The 19,146-nt window shown below is 36.1% G+C and overlaps 1 protein-coding gene across 16 annotated transcripts in view; it reads left to right on the top strand.

Annotated features, from left to right (window-relative positions):
• Positions 1–19,146, top strand: part of PDLIM5 (PDZ and LIM domain 5) — a 189,157-nt gene that overhangs the window by 154,811 nt on the left and 15,200 nt on the right. For all 16 annotated transcript variants that reach the window (XM_074323330.2, XM_074323337.2, XM_074323354.2 and 13 more), the window contains one exon: positions 14,171–14,345. In XM_074323330.2, the coding sequence (XP_074179431.2) occupies positions 14,171–14,345 (175 nt within the window). The remainder of the gene's footprint in view (positions 1–14,170; positions 14,346–19,146) is intronic.

Genomic DNA, 19,146 nt, shown 5'->3' on the forward strand with positions numbered 1-19,146 from the left:
GCCACTCACTTGAGGTGAAGTACGTATTGCCTTACCTGGTTTATTTAAGTAAACTAAATATATTTTTGGAATTTGCTGCAGGCCAATGAAAAATGGATTGCGGGCCGCAGTTGGCCCGGGGGACCATAGTTTGGACACCTCTGCCCTATAGAGTATTATTTATCCTATGTTAAAACGCTGGTGGATGACTGTATTCTCTTTGGAGAACATACACTTGGTTCTGAGTAAGTCATATTGTGGCAGATAAAATTGGTTGAATGTATCTTTAGGTTTTTTATTTAATGTGTCTAGTTACAAAACGTAAATCTGAGTGAATTGCATCTTGTACTTGAGAAACAAGTTTAAGTTTACTTTTGTAACACAACTCATCTATTTTTATAGCATTTCCTCAGTGCATGAGTACATTTATTTCCCCTAAATAAGCATTTTCTAAATATTGACTCTCTCAGTTCTTTATGCCTGAAGATACGAGATTGGTAGCTTTGGCACAATCCTCATGGAACTGCTTGCCTTTGCATGAAGCACTTATGCTATATGTTGTCATGGCAATAAACATGCAATAGAAAAGGGGTTTCTTCCAAGACAAAAGAACAAAAATTGTATAGCGCCTCATTGGTCAAAAGTTAAATACTCATGTTGTTATTTGTAGCGCAGAAAGCTTTAAGTCCATAGGTAAGCTTTTACAATTTTTTTTTTATTAATTACAGGTTCTTTTCTTCTTTTCCACTCTCAAAATATGTTGATTTTAAAAACATTTGTAATGATACTTAAATGTGTTAACATTATAATAAATGTTTAATAAATAACTTATAATTTCTTACATAGAAAATCATTGAGCTATATATAATGTTGGCTAATATTGTAATCACTGTTTTCTAAACAGAAGTGTGACTTTATTTCATAGAGCCATTGAAAATAAAAGCTTTGTTACGTGTTTCCCTGAAAATAAGACCTAGCCAGACAACCAGCTCTAATGTGTCTTTTGGAGCAAAAATTAATATAAGACCTGGTCTTATTTTACTGTAAGACCCAGCATAATATAATGTAATATATCATATCGTATCATATCATATCATATCATACCGGTCTTATATTAATTTTTGCTCCAAAAGACGCATTAGAGCTGATTGTCTGGCTAGGTCTTATTTTTGGGGAAACACGGTATGTTTTCTTTTACAGTAGTTACTGTTGTCTAGCTGTGCTAAAAATCTTTCCTCTTGCTATTTCCTTAGCGGTTCTTATAGCATATTAAATTAATGCTGCCTTCATGCTTTCTTTAATTGCATGTACACACAGCTCCCTGTTTATTATTATGTCTTGCGATGTTGGCAAGAAATTAGTGGATGTCTTTTTTTTTATACTTGATAAAAGTATAAACTTTTATTGTTAAAGTATCCATGGAGGCAGACACTGTAGTAAGGAAAGTAAAGGCAAAAGACATTTAGTTGATATTATGGTGACGTACTCAATACACTAGTAGGATTTTATCATTTAATATTAGACATTAATCTCTGATACTCTATGTTGAACAAACATTAATTTTCTTGTATTCTTATGGTATTATTCCTTTTATATGTATCACGTAATATGTACATACTCTTTATTAGTGGATTGCTTTTTGCTTTATGAAACAGTTTTCATTTATATAGTAAAGGCAAATGGTCATAATTGACAATGAGATTTGTAAAAATGGGTGATTCTTTTTTGAAATATAAATTGTGTTTTGAAGAAACACAGTACCAGTAAGCTGTAATTAGAAAAGTTGGTATCATTTGAAGGTCTTTTATGGACACAATAAATTTATTTTGGTCAAGTCAAAAAAGGAAAAAGACACAAATGAATAATTAATTTTAGCTTTTTTTCTGTTGCATCTTGCCTTGGGGAAGTACTCACCATACTCATTTGGGCATTTGGAGCTCAGGAATAAAATGGGTAGCCTTTTTAACAGTCAAATGGTGGGTATCATTGCTTAGTAATAATTATATTTTTATAATTCTTTCAATTTTTAAATGTATCTTTACTCACAGTGTACAGTAAGATAATGTGATTAAAATTTAAAATGGGCATCATTTTACCAGTGACTGTAACAGTCTGAGTGAAGTTAAAAGAACTGTTCAGAGTACTATAGTGATTTGGACTTAGTTATCGTGATTAAATAGCACACTTTCTTGTGTCACAAGATAACATCTGTGAATATATTTAAGAAGGACTAAATCTCTTAGGGATAGTGTAGAAAGGATTCTTGCCTTTCACAGGGAGGATAAACTAGTGAGTAGCAACTACTAAGACGTTTCAAGTAACGTTTTCTTTGCATCTAAACTTCATTTTTAAAATTAGCTAAGATTCATTATTGTACCCTGCCTCTGGTGTATACTACATTTTAACAATAAAGAAAAGCTTATTTATTCATTATGGATAGAACTTTGGAGCAATTCGATTTTTTTTTTTTTCAAGAAAGACTCAAATATATTTGTGAGATCTGATTAGAGCAAAGACTGAATGATGTGCATCTCAGTTATAAGTGGATATAAATTCTATCTTTTATTTGAAGTCTAAAGGAGATCAGGGTGAGAAAGGAAATTACTGTTTCTCCAACCATCCCAAATTTCATTGTAGGCTTTACGCTACAGTAATAAATCGAGATAACTAGATTTGCTTAGCTAAGATGGAGAGATTTATTGGTTCCATTTTAAAAATTTTATATGAATAAGTAAACTGCTACCAGTTGCATATGTTTCATCTCTTCTAATAATGTTTTATTGCCATCTGCTCCCCTGCTTTTTGACATCATTAAACTAAACAGTCCACTTGCCGTAAAGGCCAGACTGGAGCAGTCCATTGTCAAAACCGTGGTGTGAAGTATGTAAACATGCGCTATCTCTTTATATAACAAGTCGATTTTTGTTTAGAATCATGACTCTCAGAAAAAAAAAAAAAAGTAGCAACCATTAAGTGCCTTGTTTCTTTTCTTCCAAATGTCCTCTTATTGGAATTTATTTCCATGTTGGAAGCTTTCCAGTGCTGATGCAAGAGCCCAGTTGTGAAAGCTCTTCTTTCTCCCCATTTTCCTTTCATCCTGAGATGAAAAAAATAAATCTTTTATAAGGGAAGATACCTGGATTTATTTAAGTATGCTTTTCATAAAGAATTACTACTTTTTACTAATGGATGCATATGGTTTAAACCAAAGATTGGCAAACTGTAGTCCTGGGTCACATCTGGCCCACCACCTGTTTTTGTAAATAAAGTTTTATTGGAGCACAGCCATGCTCATTTGTTTACATGTTTTCTGTGGCTCCTTCATGCTTTAATAGCAGAGCTGAGTAGTTGCAACATAAACCATATGGCTCACAATAGCTAAAATATTTACTCTCTGGCCATTTACAGAAAAAAAAAAATGCCAACGCTAGGTTTAAACCACAGGAATAATAAAATGTTTGCTTGATACTTCTACACAGTAGATGCAAACTTTATTGGGGGTCATGAACGCCCTTGACAGCACTAATCCTAACGTACTCTGTTGCCTGTTTGCCTGTGAACAATACCTGTAAGAAGATAAACTCTTTTGGGGCAGGAATCTTACTCTTGAGTGTATGTATCTTTCATAGCAGAAGAGTTCCTAGATCTAATACATTGTATGCATTCTCTAAGTAGATGTTGATTGAGTAGATACTTTATATATTTTTTAACTATGTCAGAGAGTGTAATAATAATTGACCTTTATGAAGCATTTCTTACACATGCAAGGAACTGTAAGTAAACCCTTTACTTACACTGCCTCCTTGAACGCTCTTCATATTTTGAGGTAGTTGTTCTTGCTTTTTTGCAGTTTAGGAAACTAAGACCCAGAATAATGATATTTCTAAGTTCACACAACTAGGAATTAGCAGAACTAGGAGCCCAAGTTTATCTTAACATTAGTCATTATGCTAGAGATACTGCTTCCTCCGGCATAAAACAACTCAGCAATGTTCTCTGCTTTTAAAAGATGTGAAATTCAAACATAACTTTGGATAGAGATAATTAAGTTTCCTTTATGTCAGAGACTTAATGACTTTGAGAGAGAGAGAGAGAGAGAGAGAGAGAGAGAGAGAGAGAGAGAGAGAGAGATCTGAGAGAATTAATAGTACTATTAGAAATGTAAAAAAGAGTCCAGGTTTTAAATTTTACAGTTGTTATTGCTTGACGGGGGGATATCTCCTTAAATTTCTTTCCTTTTCTGCTTCAGGTTTTTTGCTTACATTAAAAGAATGCTATTTATATATTAGCAACTCAAACCTGAGGTACTGTTTTCCTTTATTTCTGAGATTAGGCTGCTTTCACACTTACATAGATGAAAATCGGTGAGAAAATGGTAAGAGCCAAGCCCATTTGGGTTTCATATTACTTTGGAAGGAGGGCATATCAGAATTCCAGATACAATGTCAGTATAAATAATTTTAATATATGTCCTTTCACTTTTCTCATCCAAATATGAACAAAATTCTACAAATTTAGTATGTTAAATAACTTATTAGCTTACAGTCTGTATGAGTTCACCAGTGGTTCTCTTAAGTATTCCTGAGGTCGTGAGTCACGTACCGGATTTGTTTTTGTTTTTAAAAATATTTTATCTAAGTTTTCTTTTTTCTTTGTTTTGTTTCCTTTTTTCTTCATACTTCCCTCCTCCCTGCCCCCATTCTTCTCTTTTTAATGTGAAGTACATTGCCCATCCACAGTTAGAGCATGGATTTTTCTTCCTGTTATAAAATTTGAAATTGGAACAGTAATATTGAGATTATTTAGAAAATCTTGCATGTAAGTGATAAATAATATGTTGATTTTTAGTTGAACCGTGGTAAAACCAGATATTTGAAGATCTCATGTCTTTATCTGCAAGGTATAGACTGGGTTTGTTTTACTTGTCACTCTGACCAACTGGAAGTTTTCTTTGTAACGTCAGTTAGTCAGGAGAAAAAGGCAAGTCTGTGTATCCTGAATTTTGATGATGTGTGATGCCACAAATTAAAAAGAAAACTGAACCTTATCCACATCCCCGCACTCACTTTAATTAAGACACTCTAGATCCAGTTTAATCTGAGTCCTTAGAGTTGAAAGGCTGGTTGCTAATGGAAGAAACTAACCTTCTGAAGTTGCGGAAATACTTGATACTTAGCCTTGGGCGCACCTGTTCCGATTCTTTATGGCATACATACCAGCATTCTCCACTACTTAGAGAAATGATAATAGTTTAATCTGTCCAATTTTGCTTTTAATCATTGAATTAAAAAAATCCTTGATTCCATTTATAAAATTTGCACAGACCTCTCCAGAATGTACTTTCCCTCTGATCCTAGATCTTGGCTTAACTTTAAATCCTTTCTATTTGTACTGGATATAATTTCATGCCTGGATTATGGAGCGCAGACTGTTGTTTATACTTTTAACATAAGGAACTTGACAGACAAAATGCACAGATTCTATGCTTCTCTTGGCCACCAACTGTTTGAGATGGTTGAGGGACAGTACAGAGAAAAAAGCACTTGTTGCCCACGACAGTATGCAAGTGTGTTGCCATCACTGCTACCCAATTTAGTATGTGTAACATTTCTGCCATACCTTTGTGAACATAGTCTCTGAGATGTTGAATTACAATACTTTATTTCCCCCAGAATGTCACTTTGATGTAGCCCAGTTATTTATATGAGTACAGCATTAGCTTCGGTGTTTATAACAGGAACTCCCCTTGCAGTTGAGCCAGTTGTTTTTCACACCATAAAATTTCACATATGACTTCTGTCTTGTCAAGGCTGTAAATATTTGTCTTTTTTTCTTTTGGGGGGTGTGAACATTAGGATTCTTGATAGCCTTATTTATGACTTCATAAGAATGAAATATTACAGGATTTTAAAAATATATATAGTGTGGTTATCCCCAAATTTACTACCATAACTTTCTCTTTGGCTCTAATGGAGTAGTTGAAATATTTATGCCAATGTAGAGTTGTACATCAAAGTGGATTCAACATTCTAATGCTTCAAGCCTATTTGTCCTTAGCAGAAGTATGAGATCTATAATTACATTTCCCTTTCTGAAGCAACTTATATAAATCCTCTTAAATGTTCTCAAAACATGAAGAATCTAACCTTATATTCATATGTTTTATTTCAAGAACTTTGCAGCCATTAATTATAATGGCTGAAAAGTATGAGCAGCTAGGTATAGGGAAAGGAAGTAACATCTCTGTAGGAAACTAATGTAATCTTTTGCAAATACAGGAAGGGTTTAAAAGTGGTCATCTAAGCTATCACACACATCAGGGCAACTAAAAAATAATGCTTTCATGCATTATTCCTAAATCTATCCTACCAGGCCCATTAGGGAAATTAGAATGGAAGAAATTGATCATCTCAATTATCACGGTCCCCTCTTTCTAAACTGGTCCAGAAGTTAGTACTGCCAGGTTTAGATCACGTTTGAGGAGATCTGCCTTCATAGTTCCAGGGTTTAAGGCAGTGACGACAAAGAGCTTGGCTCACAGTAGCACCTAATAAATATTTGATGGGTGATTGCATAGGGACATAGGCTCCAGAGTCAGACACATGTGGTTTTGGATCCCAAATTGCCCACTCTTCTCCTTTGGCTTACGTGACGTACCTTACTGGTTTTTCTCTTACCTCTCTCTCTGTCCTGAAAGAATTTATGTTGTTCTGCCTTATGCCTTAGGAGCTCTTCTATTTTCATTCTACTCTTTCCCTGGAATCTCATTAACTCCCACAGCCTCAAATGTCATTAACGTGCTGATGACTCTGGAATCAATTCTAGCTCAGATCCAATAGAAAACTAATACAGGGGATAATCAGAAACATTTGAAAATTGGTTATTTGATTATGCTATTTTAGGTTCAATAATGGTATTATGCCTAGGTATTTAAAGAGTACTCTTAGAGAGATCATACTGAAATATTATGGATTAAATGATAGATCTTGAATTTGCTTCAGAATAGTTCAGAGATGGCAAGGGAGTGAGTGGGATATAGATGAAATGTGATCAGTTATGAGGTAATAAATTGTTAAAGCTTGATTCTTTCCCTTCATTAAATTTTACTAGTTTTTGAAATAATGAATTTGTTCTTAAGCATCCTCTAAAGATCAGTGCAGTTTTTTTTAAATTCCAGAATTATTTTGAGCTAGTGGGTTTAAACATATTTAAAGTGTTTTGATCCTTTGTAGTTGTTATTATTAATGCTCAAACCATCTCATCTGCTTTGTCAAGTCCATTTGATACAACTCTAGTAGCCTTTGATAGTTTCCTTGCTTTCTAATTTGACAAGATAATCTAGACATTCATTGTTCATTTCTTGTCCCAGTCCTAGAATCAACAGTTTCTCTAAGACATCTGATCTGGTTCCTTTGAGTGAGAAGACACTAATTTTGGTGCTGGAGTCATTCATTCTCTAAACAAAGATTTATTAAGCAATATGTCAGGGACTGTCCTAGGTGCTAGAGAGAGAGGCAACAAACAAAATACGATGTCCTTGGCCTCGAGGTGTGAAGAGCTAGATAATAAAAAGAATATGAAATGTGTTCAATGAGCACTGTGGAGAAAGATAAACCAGTTAAGGAGTCTAGGGAATGCCGGCTTGTGGGGGAAGGTGTTGCTGTTTTATAAAGGATGGTGAGAGAAAGCCACATTGATAAAATGGCCTTTGAGCAGAGACCTGAAGGAAGTGAGGGAATAAGCCATGCAAACAGCTGGGGAAAAGATTTCCAGACAGAGGGAATAGAGAGTAAAGGCCCTGAATCAGAAGCATGCTGGACATTGAGAGGAATAGTAAGGAATCCAGTGTGGCTCACCTGTATTGGCCACGGAGAGTGGCAGAGCAGGTCAGGCAGGTAACAGGAGTCAGAGTCTGTAGTGCCTCTGGTTTTAGTTCTGACTTAGAAGGGAGCCATTGGAGAGTTTGCCGCAGAGTAGCAGCATGATCTGATTTAGTTTTTACTGGCTTCTGTGTTGTTGGCAAGAAATAAGATCTAGAGGCAGTAACTGCAATAAGCCACATAAGAGATGACGGTGGCTTGGACCAGGATGTACTGTAGAGCTGGGAGGAAGTCATGAAGTTACGTATTTTTTGGATTGTTGTGAGCGGTTCATCTTCCAACACCAGACTTGTTCTCCTACTGAGTAACATGTTCAGCAACTCAAAAACACTACATCTAGTAAGAGTAATGTACCTTAGAAGAAAGACACTATCAGTGTCTCTTGTTATTTGTTTGTTTTCTGGGCTGTCACTCCCCAGCCCCAATCGACTTATGTTAAGTTTCCAAGTGAGACTTGATATAAAGTAGTATTTTTTTCACCTAGTACATATCAGTAATAAGACTGTTTTACTGGTAGTTGAATAATTTGCCTTGACCCAAAAGAGTTAACTGATGAATTCCTTGCCTATTCAAGTACAGTCGGGCCAGCTGTTTAACGTATACATTATAATCTTCACCACTGGTTTTTTAAGTGTATTGGTTTCGAGTTAACAGCCTTTTTTGAGCATGGATGGAAAGCAGAAATATCAAATATCCCATCTTATTCTGTTTTCAGAGAATTCACATATTGTACTACCAGGAGCTCTATTGCCCTTAATCTGTATTTTCTCTCTGTAAACTCCTTATTTATGTAAACAAGTTCCTTTTAATGAGCTCAGCTATTTTTGAAACATGTAGTAAAAAATCAGATAATGTATAATTCCTTATATATTACATAGTATTTTATAATATTGTGTATTATTGTATTTTATAATGTTAGTATTTTATAATGTTGTGTATTATTGTATATATTATGCAAACAAACCTCCAGTGATACACTTTTATGGCCCATAGTGCAGAAGTTACTTGCATAACTTAATAATCACTTGGTTGGAGCCTTACAATGATGAGAAAAGAAAACATAAATAAATCTCAGGATAAGATTGCTTCAAACTTGTTTTAACTAATTTGCTAAATAAAGTAAACCTAAATCATGGGCTTGGGGGAAAAATGCAATTAAGATTTTTCTAAAGTAAAGAATTTTTAATTTATCTTTCCAAATAATGTATCACACAGATTTACCCAATAACGGGAAATCGGTGTTCTACTAAATTAATGAATATATGTGGTTCAGTTTTTAAAAATTTGTTATGCCAGTTAATAGCCTGTTGTCCAGGAGAGATTACTTCTTTAGTTCTTTGTAGTAAATTAAATTTCACATTTAATTAAGTCAGAAGTCTGGTTGCTTTTTTAAAGAAGTACTGCCCCTTAGAATTCTCAGATATATCACTATGACAAATATTTTAAAAACTAGCAGCTCAACATATTGTGGGTATATTTTACTTGATTAATATGACAACTGTACATATTATACACTGAGAAAGTATTCTATTATGCTGCTAGGTTTTTCCACAAATTTGTATTTACTTATTCAATGATAATCTTCATAATTTTAGGTCTTAGTAGCAGTGACGAAAGACAAAAGCATAAAATAAATATGAATGTGTATCATTCAAAACCCAAACACTCATAAATAACATTCTAAAGTTAGGAAAAGGTATTCTCACCAACACTATTGGTTTGGAAAGTAGCTAATGGCTCTAAATTTCTTTCTTTTGTTTTATTCCCTCGTTCCCTCCCCCCCCCCCCCAACTCCAGTTCAAGCCGTTATTTCTCAGTCTAGTTGTATAGGGCCCAGCTCCCTGGCCCATGCTGGTATTATGAGCCTTGCCCCCCACCCCACCCCGGCTGAGGCAGTCGGTCGCTATTTGTTTGTAGGCTGCTCACAGCAGCTGGCCACTCACGCTGGCCGCCGGCCGCTCTTGGCAGCACACAGCAGCTCACAGCAGCCCAGCTCCAGGGAGAACTGTTGTTCACAGTCTTAGCTGTAGAGGGCACAGCTCGCTGGCCCATGTGGGAATTGAACCTGCGACGTCGACCTCGGCGTTAGGAGCACAGCACTCCAACCACCTGAACCACCGTGTCGCCCCTTCCAAATTTCTAGATGGGTTTTGTGGTGCTGAAATGTATTTGATACAAAAGAAAAAAAATAATTTTGAAACATGATCCCAGTAAAGTAGAGATTAGCCACAAAAGAAGCCAAATTTGATGGTAGCTGCTCCAGATTAAGATTAAAAAGGAAAACTTGAGTCAAGGACTAACTTCCTGATGTTCTCATTGTGACACTTTACTGACTCACTCATTATTCAGTTTGAATAAGTCACTTAAATTGTTTGTGACTTAAGCTCCTTGCTTGTGAAAGGAGCTAATTCAATGTTCCTAGTTCTACTAGGACTTAAGTGAAAAAAAATTATTGCAAATAAGTAGGTTGTCATTTTAGAGATTGTCATCTCTAAAGAGATGTCTGTTTTTTTCTACCTGACAGTAGGTGATTTTTAAGTTGGGTTCGGTAAGTTTGAAGTATTTTTAGTCACTATACCCATGAAAGGCCCTTTGTCCGTACAGTAGCAGTTCTCCACAGAATTCTGAAGGATGCAGGGCTCATTTTCTGGGGCTTCCCCACTCCCAAGACCTCACCTTCTTACACTCCTCTTTCCCAGTAAGCCAAGAGCGCAGAAGCCAGGGGGTTGGCACTTGATGGCTCAAAAGTTGCCTAGAGTAGTGAGTTCAGTTTAAAGAAATGAAACGTCATTTTATTCATACAGGAAGTAACTGGGCCTTGGAAATGTTCAGGCTTGGTAATTAACAGGCTTGTGTAGCTTTGTGTGCGGGCCAGTGTGCTAGCAACACAGCAACAAAACGGAGGTGTGAGGACATCGGTCCTATCCAGAGTGGTTAAAATGGGGCAGTAATAGAAAGCAAGGCTTTTCTTCCCAAGAAAGAAACAGCAGTGAGCTTAGAGCCTTTTTATATGTGCTTAAGACCGTCAGATGTTTCACGTTTAAGAATGGCTTCTCATGTTAAATAAGTTAGTTCCCCGCGTACTTTCTCCTTGATGCACGGGCCAGATGGATTACGTCCCATTTTACAATGACTGATGCAGAATTACTACACTCTTTTATTGCTAAAAATGTCTCAGTGACTCAGTACTTTAGGGCTTATGCATAGATAATGTGATAAAATAAAGGCATATGGTAGATGAAAGGGTTTGACTCTCTTTAAGGTTTGATTTTCAGAGTTTTCACTTGGTAATTTTCCCACTGTTTGAAATCCTGAACCTAATCCACATTTACAAAATCTCTGTAGTGTCCTTTAAAAACGCAAAAATGAAAATGATTTGGAACCTTCTCTTTTTCATTTACTTGGTTAAATATTAATTTTTGCCTTCTATTTGTAAGGCAGTGTTCTGATAGTAGATAGAGTGTATCATTTACTTTGGAAGGAAAAGATACTACAGGATATTGATAAATGCAAATAAATTATACAGGCAGGGATGTTATAGATGTTAAGAGGAGCAGGAGAACACTCGTAGCTGGGATCGTCAGGAATACTGGGGGTGAAAATGGAACTTTCATGATCCGTGCATAATGGGAAAACTGAGCAGCAGAGGACAGAGGGACATTTCATTGGCTGAGGGTCATAGAAGCAGGGGATGGCATGGCATGTTCAAGGGACAGTGAATAGACAAGAACATAGCATTTAAGAGCACATCTCTGAAAACAGACTGCCTGGAGTCAGGACTGCCCTTTGTTTGGTGTTTGACCTTGGGCAGTTTCTTAACCTCTCTTTGCCTCAGGAAGAGTAAAAAGGGGCTACTGATCATGCCTAAATCCTAGGGCTGTTGTAAGGATTTGAGAACAGTGCCAGCACAAGTTAACTATTAAGTGAGTAGAATCGAGTATGATGATGATGACAGGGCTGTGAGGGAGCATCCGAGAGAAGGTTGTAAAGGGGATTAGAGTGACGTCCTGGAGGGACTGGACTGGCAGGACTGCATGGGGTTTGCAGTGGGGAGTTACGAAAGCTTTGCAGAAAAGAACGATCAGGTTCGTGCATTTGGAAAAAGAATGTAGCACAAGAGGTCAAAGAAGAGACTGGCAGCAGAGAAACTGCTTAGGAGACTTGTAATGGTCCAGACTGGAGGGATTGAAACTAGGACTGAAATGATAGAGAATGGGTTCAGATTAGAAAGAAGGGACAGACCTTGGAAACATTTACAGTGAAACCATTGTTAGCACCTGGGCACTGAATGTCAGGGACATAGGAGGCCAAGGGCCATGCCTAAGTAAATGGCAGTTCTTAGGAAGAGCCGGGAAGATGTGCAAGAAGGTGAAATACATTTTGCATGTCCTGAACTTAAAGACATAAATAAGATTTGGCATGGAAAATGCATGCCTGGTGGTGGTCCAGGAGAAATCAGGCCTGGATATAGAAATTGAAGGCCCACAGAGAAGAGAGTTGTGCTGTGTCAGTCAATGAGGTAGCAAAGATGAGAGTATACAAAGTGATATCACAATGGTTTTCTTTTACATTTCTGTAAGAGAAAGTATGAGTTGAAGAGAATGAAAACATGTTTCCAGTCCAGTTGAATCACCTGAAACATGGGCAGTAGTAGGGCTCCCCGGCCAGTCAAATGCCATTCCACAGCTGGAGTGCCAGGCCAAGCACCATAGGAGATGTGCTCAGTGTTTGTAAATGCTTCGGTTCTGGATCTGTACTTGCACATGACTGCAAGCAGGCTTCATTGTGGTGAGGGAAAATGATCCTAACTCATCTTACCCAGTTCTGACCACACCTTTAATATGGTTCCTGTCAATACCCACACACACATATGCATACACACACTTTGTTAATTTGTAGTATGTGTGTGCTTGTCTTAAAAGCTGTTCCTTTTAAACCTTTTTAATATATGCCTTTTCTCTTTCATGACATTTTAATTGCCTGTGGGTAAAGAGCTGGACTTCTGTTGGTTTCAGTCCCTTACAGTTTTCACATTCATTTATATACTGATTCCAGTTCATTCGTTCATTCATCTATTCATTCATTCATTCATTTATTCATTCATTCATTCCAGATACTGTATTAGTCACAGGGGTAATGAATAAGACATAGTCCCTGCCCTCAGGGAGCTTCTTATCTAGTTGGAGAAGAAAAGACACATATGCATAGTTGAAGCAGTAATAAAGTCATTCACAGGAAATTTTGGGAACGTGGAAGAGAAACATTTAATGAGGATGATGTGGAGGGGACTGCAGGCAGAGGTAATTCAGGGAGGACTTTTGGAGCCGTTGACTTTTGGGCTGAATCTTCAACAATAGGTAGTAGTTATCAGGAAAATAGGAAAAAGGATAGAGAAATGACAGTGAAGACCCATTCATGAGGAAAAATGAGGCAGGTTGGTGTTGCTGTAGCATAAAGTGAAAGACAGGGAGGGATGGAAGTGAGGTGGTGGGGCAGGCAGAGACCACTGGCAGGACCTGTGTGCAGTGCTTGGAAGTATGGACCGTGTTCCATGGTCACAGAACAGGAGATCCTAGAAATGGTTTGCACAGAGTTGTGATTGGGCCAGATGTCATTCTTAGGTGGCAGTTGGGAGGATGAATTTGTAGAGGACAAGACATTTTGGCGGCTCTTACAGGTGGGAGACATTGAGGACCAAAACCAGGACAATATTGTAGGAATGGAGATGAGGGGCAAAACTAAGAACGAATGTGATAAACAATCAGCAGAATCCATCAGCACCACAGATGAGGGAGAGGAAGGCCCTAGGGCGATTCTAATGCCATCAGCACCACAGATAAGGGAGAGGAAGGCCCTAGGGCGATTCTAATGTGTCGGTGACTGATCGCACTGTCATCTCAGAGAGTACGGGGAGAAAGATAATGTGGTAAGTTTATTTTTGGTATTGGTGTCTCCAACTCACTGAGATTTTTTAATGTGCTTGTGATCTGTTTGGAGTTCGATGTAATTATTGGTTAGCAGAGATGTCTGGATGACTTGAAATACCTCGCTGTCAAAATTCACCCTAACCGTTCCTCCTCTTGGAAGCAACATGCTATACATGCTCCTGTCATAACTTTCACTGTGTTGGAATCCTCGATACGCTTTTCTATTTATCCCTGTAGTCACAGTCCAGTGTTTGGTATGTAGCCTCTCCTTAAATTTGAGTGAGCAAATGAATACATTATTTTTAAAAGTAATTATATTATTTATTAGAAAAAGTTTATATTTGACTTATTTTCATTCTGATTCTTCTGTGTTTGAACTCATAGCACCTTCCACTGGAAGAATCTCAAATAGTGCAGCTTCTTCAAGATCAGTGACACCAGGCAGCTCAGCTGTGGGGCAGCCTCAGCCCAGCGACCAGGACACTTTAGTGCAAAGAGCTGAGCACATTCCAGCAGGAAAACGAACTCCAATGTGTGCCCACTGTAACCAGGTCATCAGGTTGGTTGTTTTTTAATTTTCTTGGAAGTACTTAATACCAATGTTACTGTTTTTTGAAGTGTGTGTGTGTGTGTACTGAAAGAGTCAAAATTTTATTAGTGAAAATATTCTTGCCATATTTCTGTGGAATGGTTATTGAAGTAGGTAAATATGAATATATATTTGTTAGAATCTATTTTAATGAAAAGTAATTCTAGGCCCTCGAAATTAAAACTGAAAATACCAGTTTTGTCAGTTATTAATTCCTATCAGAATTAAGAAAAAATAATGATTAATGTGGCCTTTCCGATAATAAAATTTTAAGACTCGAAGGGACCCTGAAGATCATTTATCTGAACTTCATTATTTTACAAATTATAGAAGTGAGGACTTTCATTTAGATGAAAAATAACTAGTGACATAAAATAAAGAATTTTGAGTTCTAGAGGAAAGAAGATTGGAATTTTAAATACCTAAGCATCAAAAGATATATACGTAATTACTTTCAAGTCTATACATAAATGTTTTCTATTTTAGACTAGATCAGAACCTGCTTCTTTATAATATTTTTATCCAAATCTTATTTTATTGTAGCTTAAATTCCAAGTAGGAAATATGGCCCAGAGATCGCAAATGAGTATGCTATAGTGGCACTTACTAACTCTCGGAGCATTTCTTAATAAGCACTTTAAAAATGTTGTGAGGTATAGGCATGACTGCAGGGACAGCACAGCCGGACCTCATTGCTTCTGTGAGTTCCCTCGTTGGCACGAATAAATGATCAGCTGAAATGACCGCTCAAGCTTGCCCCTCATTTTTAATTTATCCTGTTTTGAAAGAGTTAAAACAATGGCTTCTCTAAAGTTGAATAAGGTTAAGACTTACTTGCATTTTTTCCCCTCCTCTATTGCTTAGGATAATACATTTAGTTAATAACTTAAAATGGGGCCGAAGAAGCCTGAATACTTGAAGAAGCAAATATATGCTTCTCCTTAACCTGCTGTTAAATGTAAATGTGTCAAGAACACAGCATACTGTATATGATTAAAAATAGAATTGCTTTCATATTTTCAAGGTAGTCCACGTTCATTGTGACATTTCAAACATAGGGAAAAACTGAAAGCAAAAATAAAAATTCATACATAATTCCACTTCCTAAGATAGCCACTATTAGTATTTTAGATCATAGTTTTACAACATACACACACACACACATACACACACACACACGAGGACAGATGTTGTTTACAGAAATAGAATCATAATACAGTATTTTGTATGCTATTATTGTTCACTTACATTGTGTTTTCCACAGTGAGTACCATAGTTCCCTCTTGCTATAATAAGAATTAGCCAGCAGTGGTAGCAGGAACCGTTATTATTATGGGGAGAAGGACCAAATCAGTAGAGGTGTATCCCGCACACAGGCATTCATTGAATGTTGGACCTGAACAGATCACACGTGACTCTAGACTCACTTGTCATTCAAGCCATAATATCAATTCGGTTAGAGTCATTTTCCTAAAAGTACTACTCTAGGGTTACTGCCTTACATAAATACTTAAACTATGTAAAATCTAGTGTGGTACTGCTTTATCCCAGTACATAAAACACTGTTTTTAATGACTGACTGTATTTAGTTGTTTCATTTTTAGGTTTAATATTAATGAAATAAAAATGAGTTCTGACTTGTCAACTTGTTTCTGTAACTTATGGTACATTGGTAATGTAGACTGGTATTTAGGGATACTATATTCTGGGTAAAAACACCCTTTTTGGAGACAGAAGTCACTGCTGTTTGTGTGCTGTTGTAAACAAGTAATTGGTTGGGTTACTAAAATGTCAAACCATATCACTTGCTGATTCATGTTGTCTGATTATCAAATTTTGTGACATCCGCTACCAGCACATCTAAGAAAACTTAATATGGAGAAAATATGAAGATCAAAATAGAAATTACATTCCCAAGCCCTACCTGCCTTGCCTCGGTTTCAATTTTAATGCTAGATCAGGATGTAATTTTAATGCACAATCTTCTCCATGTGAAATACATATGTATTATGTTAATAATATGACTGGTCATCACTGATTGCTCCCTCATCTGTTAAGTTTTATATTGCGCTGGATTATCCCTGCACTTGTTATCAGTTAAGCATTAAAGCTTAATTTACTTAGGAAGTTAATAGGAACAGGGATTAGTCCATGTCAAGATCTTATAACAGTAATTAACACAGCACATTTGTTTGGTGCTCAAATGCTAAAGCAGCTTGAATAGATTGTGGTCAGTTCAGAGACCCAGTCAAAGCATAATTCTAGTTCTTGGCCTCAGTGTCAGTATCACTTACCAAAGCAAGGAGGCATTAGATCAAGTGACAGTCTCTCAGACACCTGTTTTAAAAACACGCTGCAGTTGCAGGCTTGATACTTTCAGTATAGAATATTACAACCTGGCCAACTGAAAAGTTTAAGATTTTGTCATTTATGTTGTTTATTTTCCACAGTGTAATTTATATAATTTGTTTATAATTTATATTGCTTACTTTATATTTATTTTCTAAATATTTTAAATTTCCAAAAACATTTTTTAAGTAAAGGCAAACTAAGGCAAGTTTTGTGTTTTTACTTATTTATTTATTTTAACAAAGTTAATTGTTTTCGGAAAACCGCAGCACCCTGAATCTTAGTCCTAAATTGGTTATCTCTTATAGAGTGTATTTAGCTTAAAACTCCATAAATCATTTTATTTGGATCTAATATTTAAAATATTATGGATGTTTTGCCTAAATTGTATGATTTAGACATGACTTTGATTAGTTGCTTTTTACAGATGGAAAAGGTGTTACATTTAGGAAATTCTACTGAAGCTTTGAGTAAGTTTGCTATGGAACATTTCCATTCCATTTGTGATACAAGTACCATTTCTTCCACTCTTCCACTCCTGAGTAGATTCACTGTTGGAGTGGTGCTATAATAGGAAAACAGAAAATCAGACTAATGTAGCTATTTTACTTTTTCCAGTAGAATAGGCTTATGAAACTTCTACTTATTTCTTGACGGTTACATCTTGTAGCATTAAAATCCATTGACCACTTGCATTACATGGAGTTAAGTGGACCATTCATATTTAGCTTCTTAGCATCTTTGTGTGAGAAGTCAGGGATTTATGGTGCTTGAATTTCTTCTTAGATTATGGAATGCTTAAAAAACAAGAGCCATAATACTATTATTGTTCTGTGTTTGCCAGCAGTACAGCACCAGAACAGTCACATTCAGTCAACCCATTGTCTATTCCAATGAGAGAGAATTTTAACATTACTGAATTGTTTCTTGCTCAGTGATTTTCATATTTTTCTCATAAGGAGATCCATCTCAGTGACCCCAAGGAGAGGCTGACAGAGCGTTTTGCCTGTCTCACCATCTATTTCAATCTCTGAGCACTCCTTTATGAAAAGGTTTTGTTTCTTTTCCTTCTGGTTAAGATTTTACTTGCAAATAATAGGTTTCTTGACTTAATATGTTAGCCCCTGAATTTAAGGAAACAACCAAAAGACACAGACCAACATTTATGAGCAAGACATAGACCAAGAGTCAAGATTTACTGTAGTGAAAAATCACTGTTTTCTTCCTTTGCCTGGTTTCTCTTCCCCTACATATTTGCATAGCTTATCTTCTCCTTGAGGTCTTTACTCAAATATCAGGATATTCCTGACCATCCTGTTTAAATTCACCCACTCCCCCCCACACACACACAGTCTCGCTCTCTCCCCTCCCTGCTTCATTTTTCTCCTCAGCATTTAAAATCTAACATACCAGTGTCTGTCTCCCCCATACTAGAATGTAAGTTCTATGCAAGCAGGGCTTTTTCTGGCTTTGTTTCTTGCTATATCTTTGTTCCTAGAACAGTCCCTGGCATATATCATTGCATTTAGCAAATGTTTGTTCAATTGATGAATGAACTTTCTATAATACTTGGAAGAATGTATGCTATTTGTCTTGCCAAGTTGAAATTATATCCCACTTGTCTTACTATATAGAAGCACATTCCTCCTACTTTTCTGATTTTATAATAACCTCAATATACAGAATGAACTATAATTGTCTCCAATAAACTTTTTTTAAAATTATCAATTAATATTACCTTATTGAGAACCTCTTCTTTTTATTCACTTATTATGTTTGGGCTCATTTTACCTGTACATGTACTTATTCTTAAGGAGCATATCCTTTATATCTTTAAAATAAAAGGCTATATTAGGCCTCAAAGCCTTTTACATGCAATTATTTTAAAGGGCTGTGAATTAAAGATGAAAGCAGATCAATGAAGAACTATATATTTTTAATGTTCCAAATTGGAAAGTTTGGGCGTAATCCATTGGAAATTAAGAATTAAGGTGTCAAAAAATACAGTGTTTCAAAATTTTAGGAAGGATTGTTAATATTTCCAATTTCAAGTATTGTAAATCTTGAAAGATAGTCACTGTGTGTTTCATTCTCTTTTACGCTTTTCTCATCCTGCATGTATCTGTGTATATTTGTGACTGTGTGTGTTGTGCAATTTCTCCCAATAATCTTTTCTGTTTCATTCTATTCTTCTAGCTTTGTTGTCCTTAGACTGTTTGCTCATGCTAGGCCCTTCCTAAAAGTTCAGCATACCATAAAACAGGCTTATTCATTTTTATTTTTATATCTAGTTAAGTAGAATATCAGATTCTTTATTTATTTTTTAGTATAATTGTTCTTTTTTATGTGGCTTTGTTTTTAGCCTTTGGTTGATTAACTTATTTTGACTTTTTAACTTCTTTTTTTGTTTTTAATGCCTATT

Source organism: Rhinolophus sinicus, chromosome 1 (genome assembly GCF_057876585.1).
Source record: "Rhinolophus sinicus isolate RSI-liver-muscle chromosome 1, RSI-T2T, whole genome shotgun sequence".
Taxonomy (NCBI): Eukaryota; Metazoa; Chordata; class Mammalia; order Chiroptera; family Rhinolophidae; genus Rhinolophus; species Rhinolophus sinicus.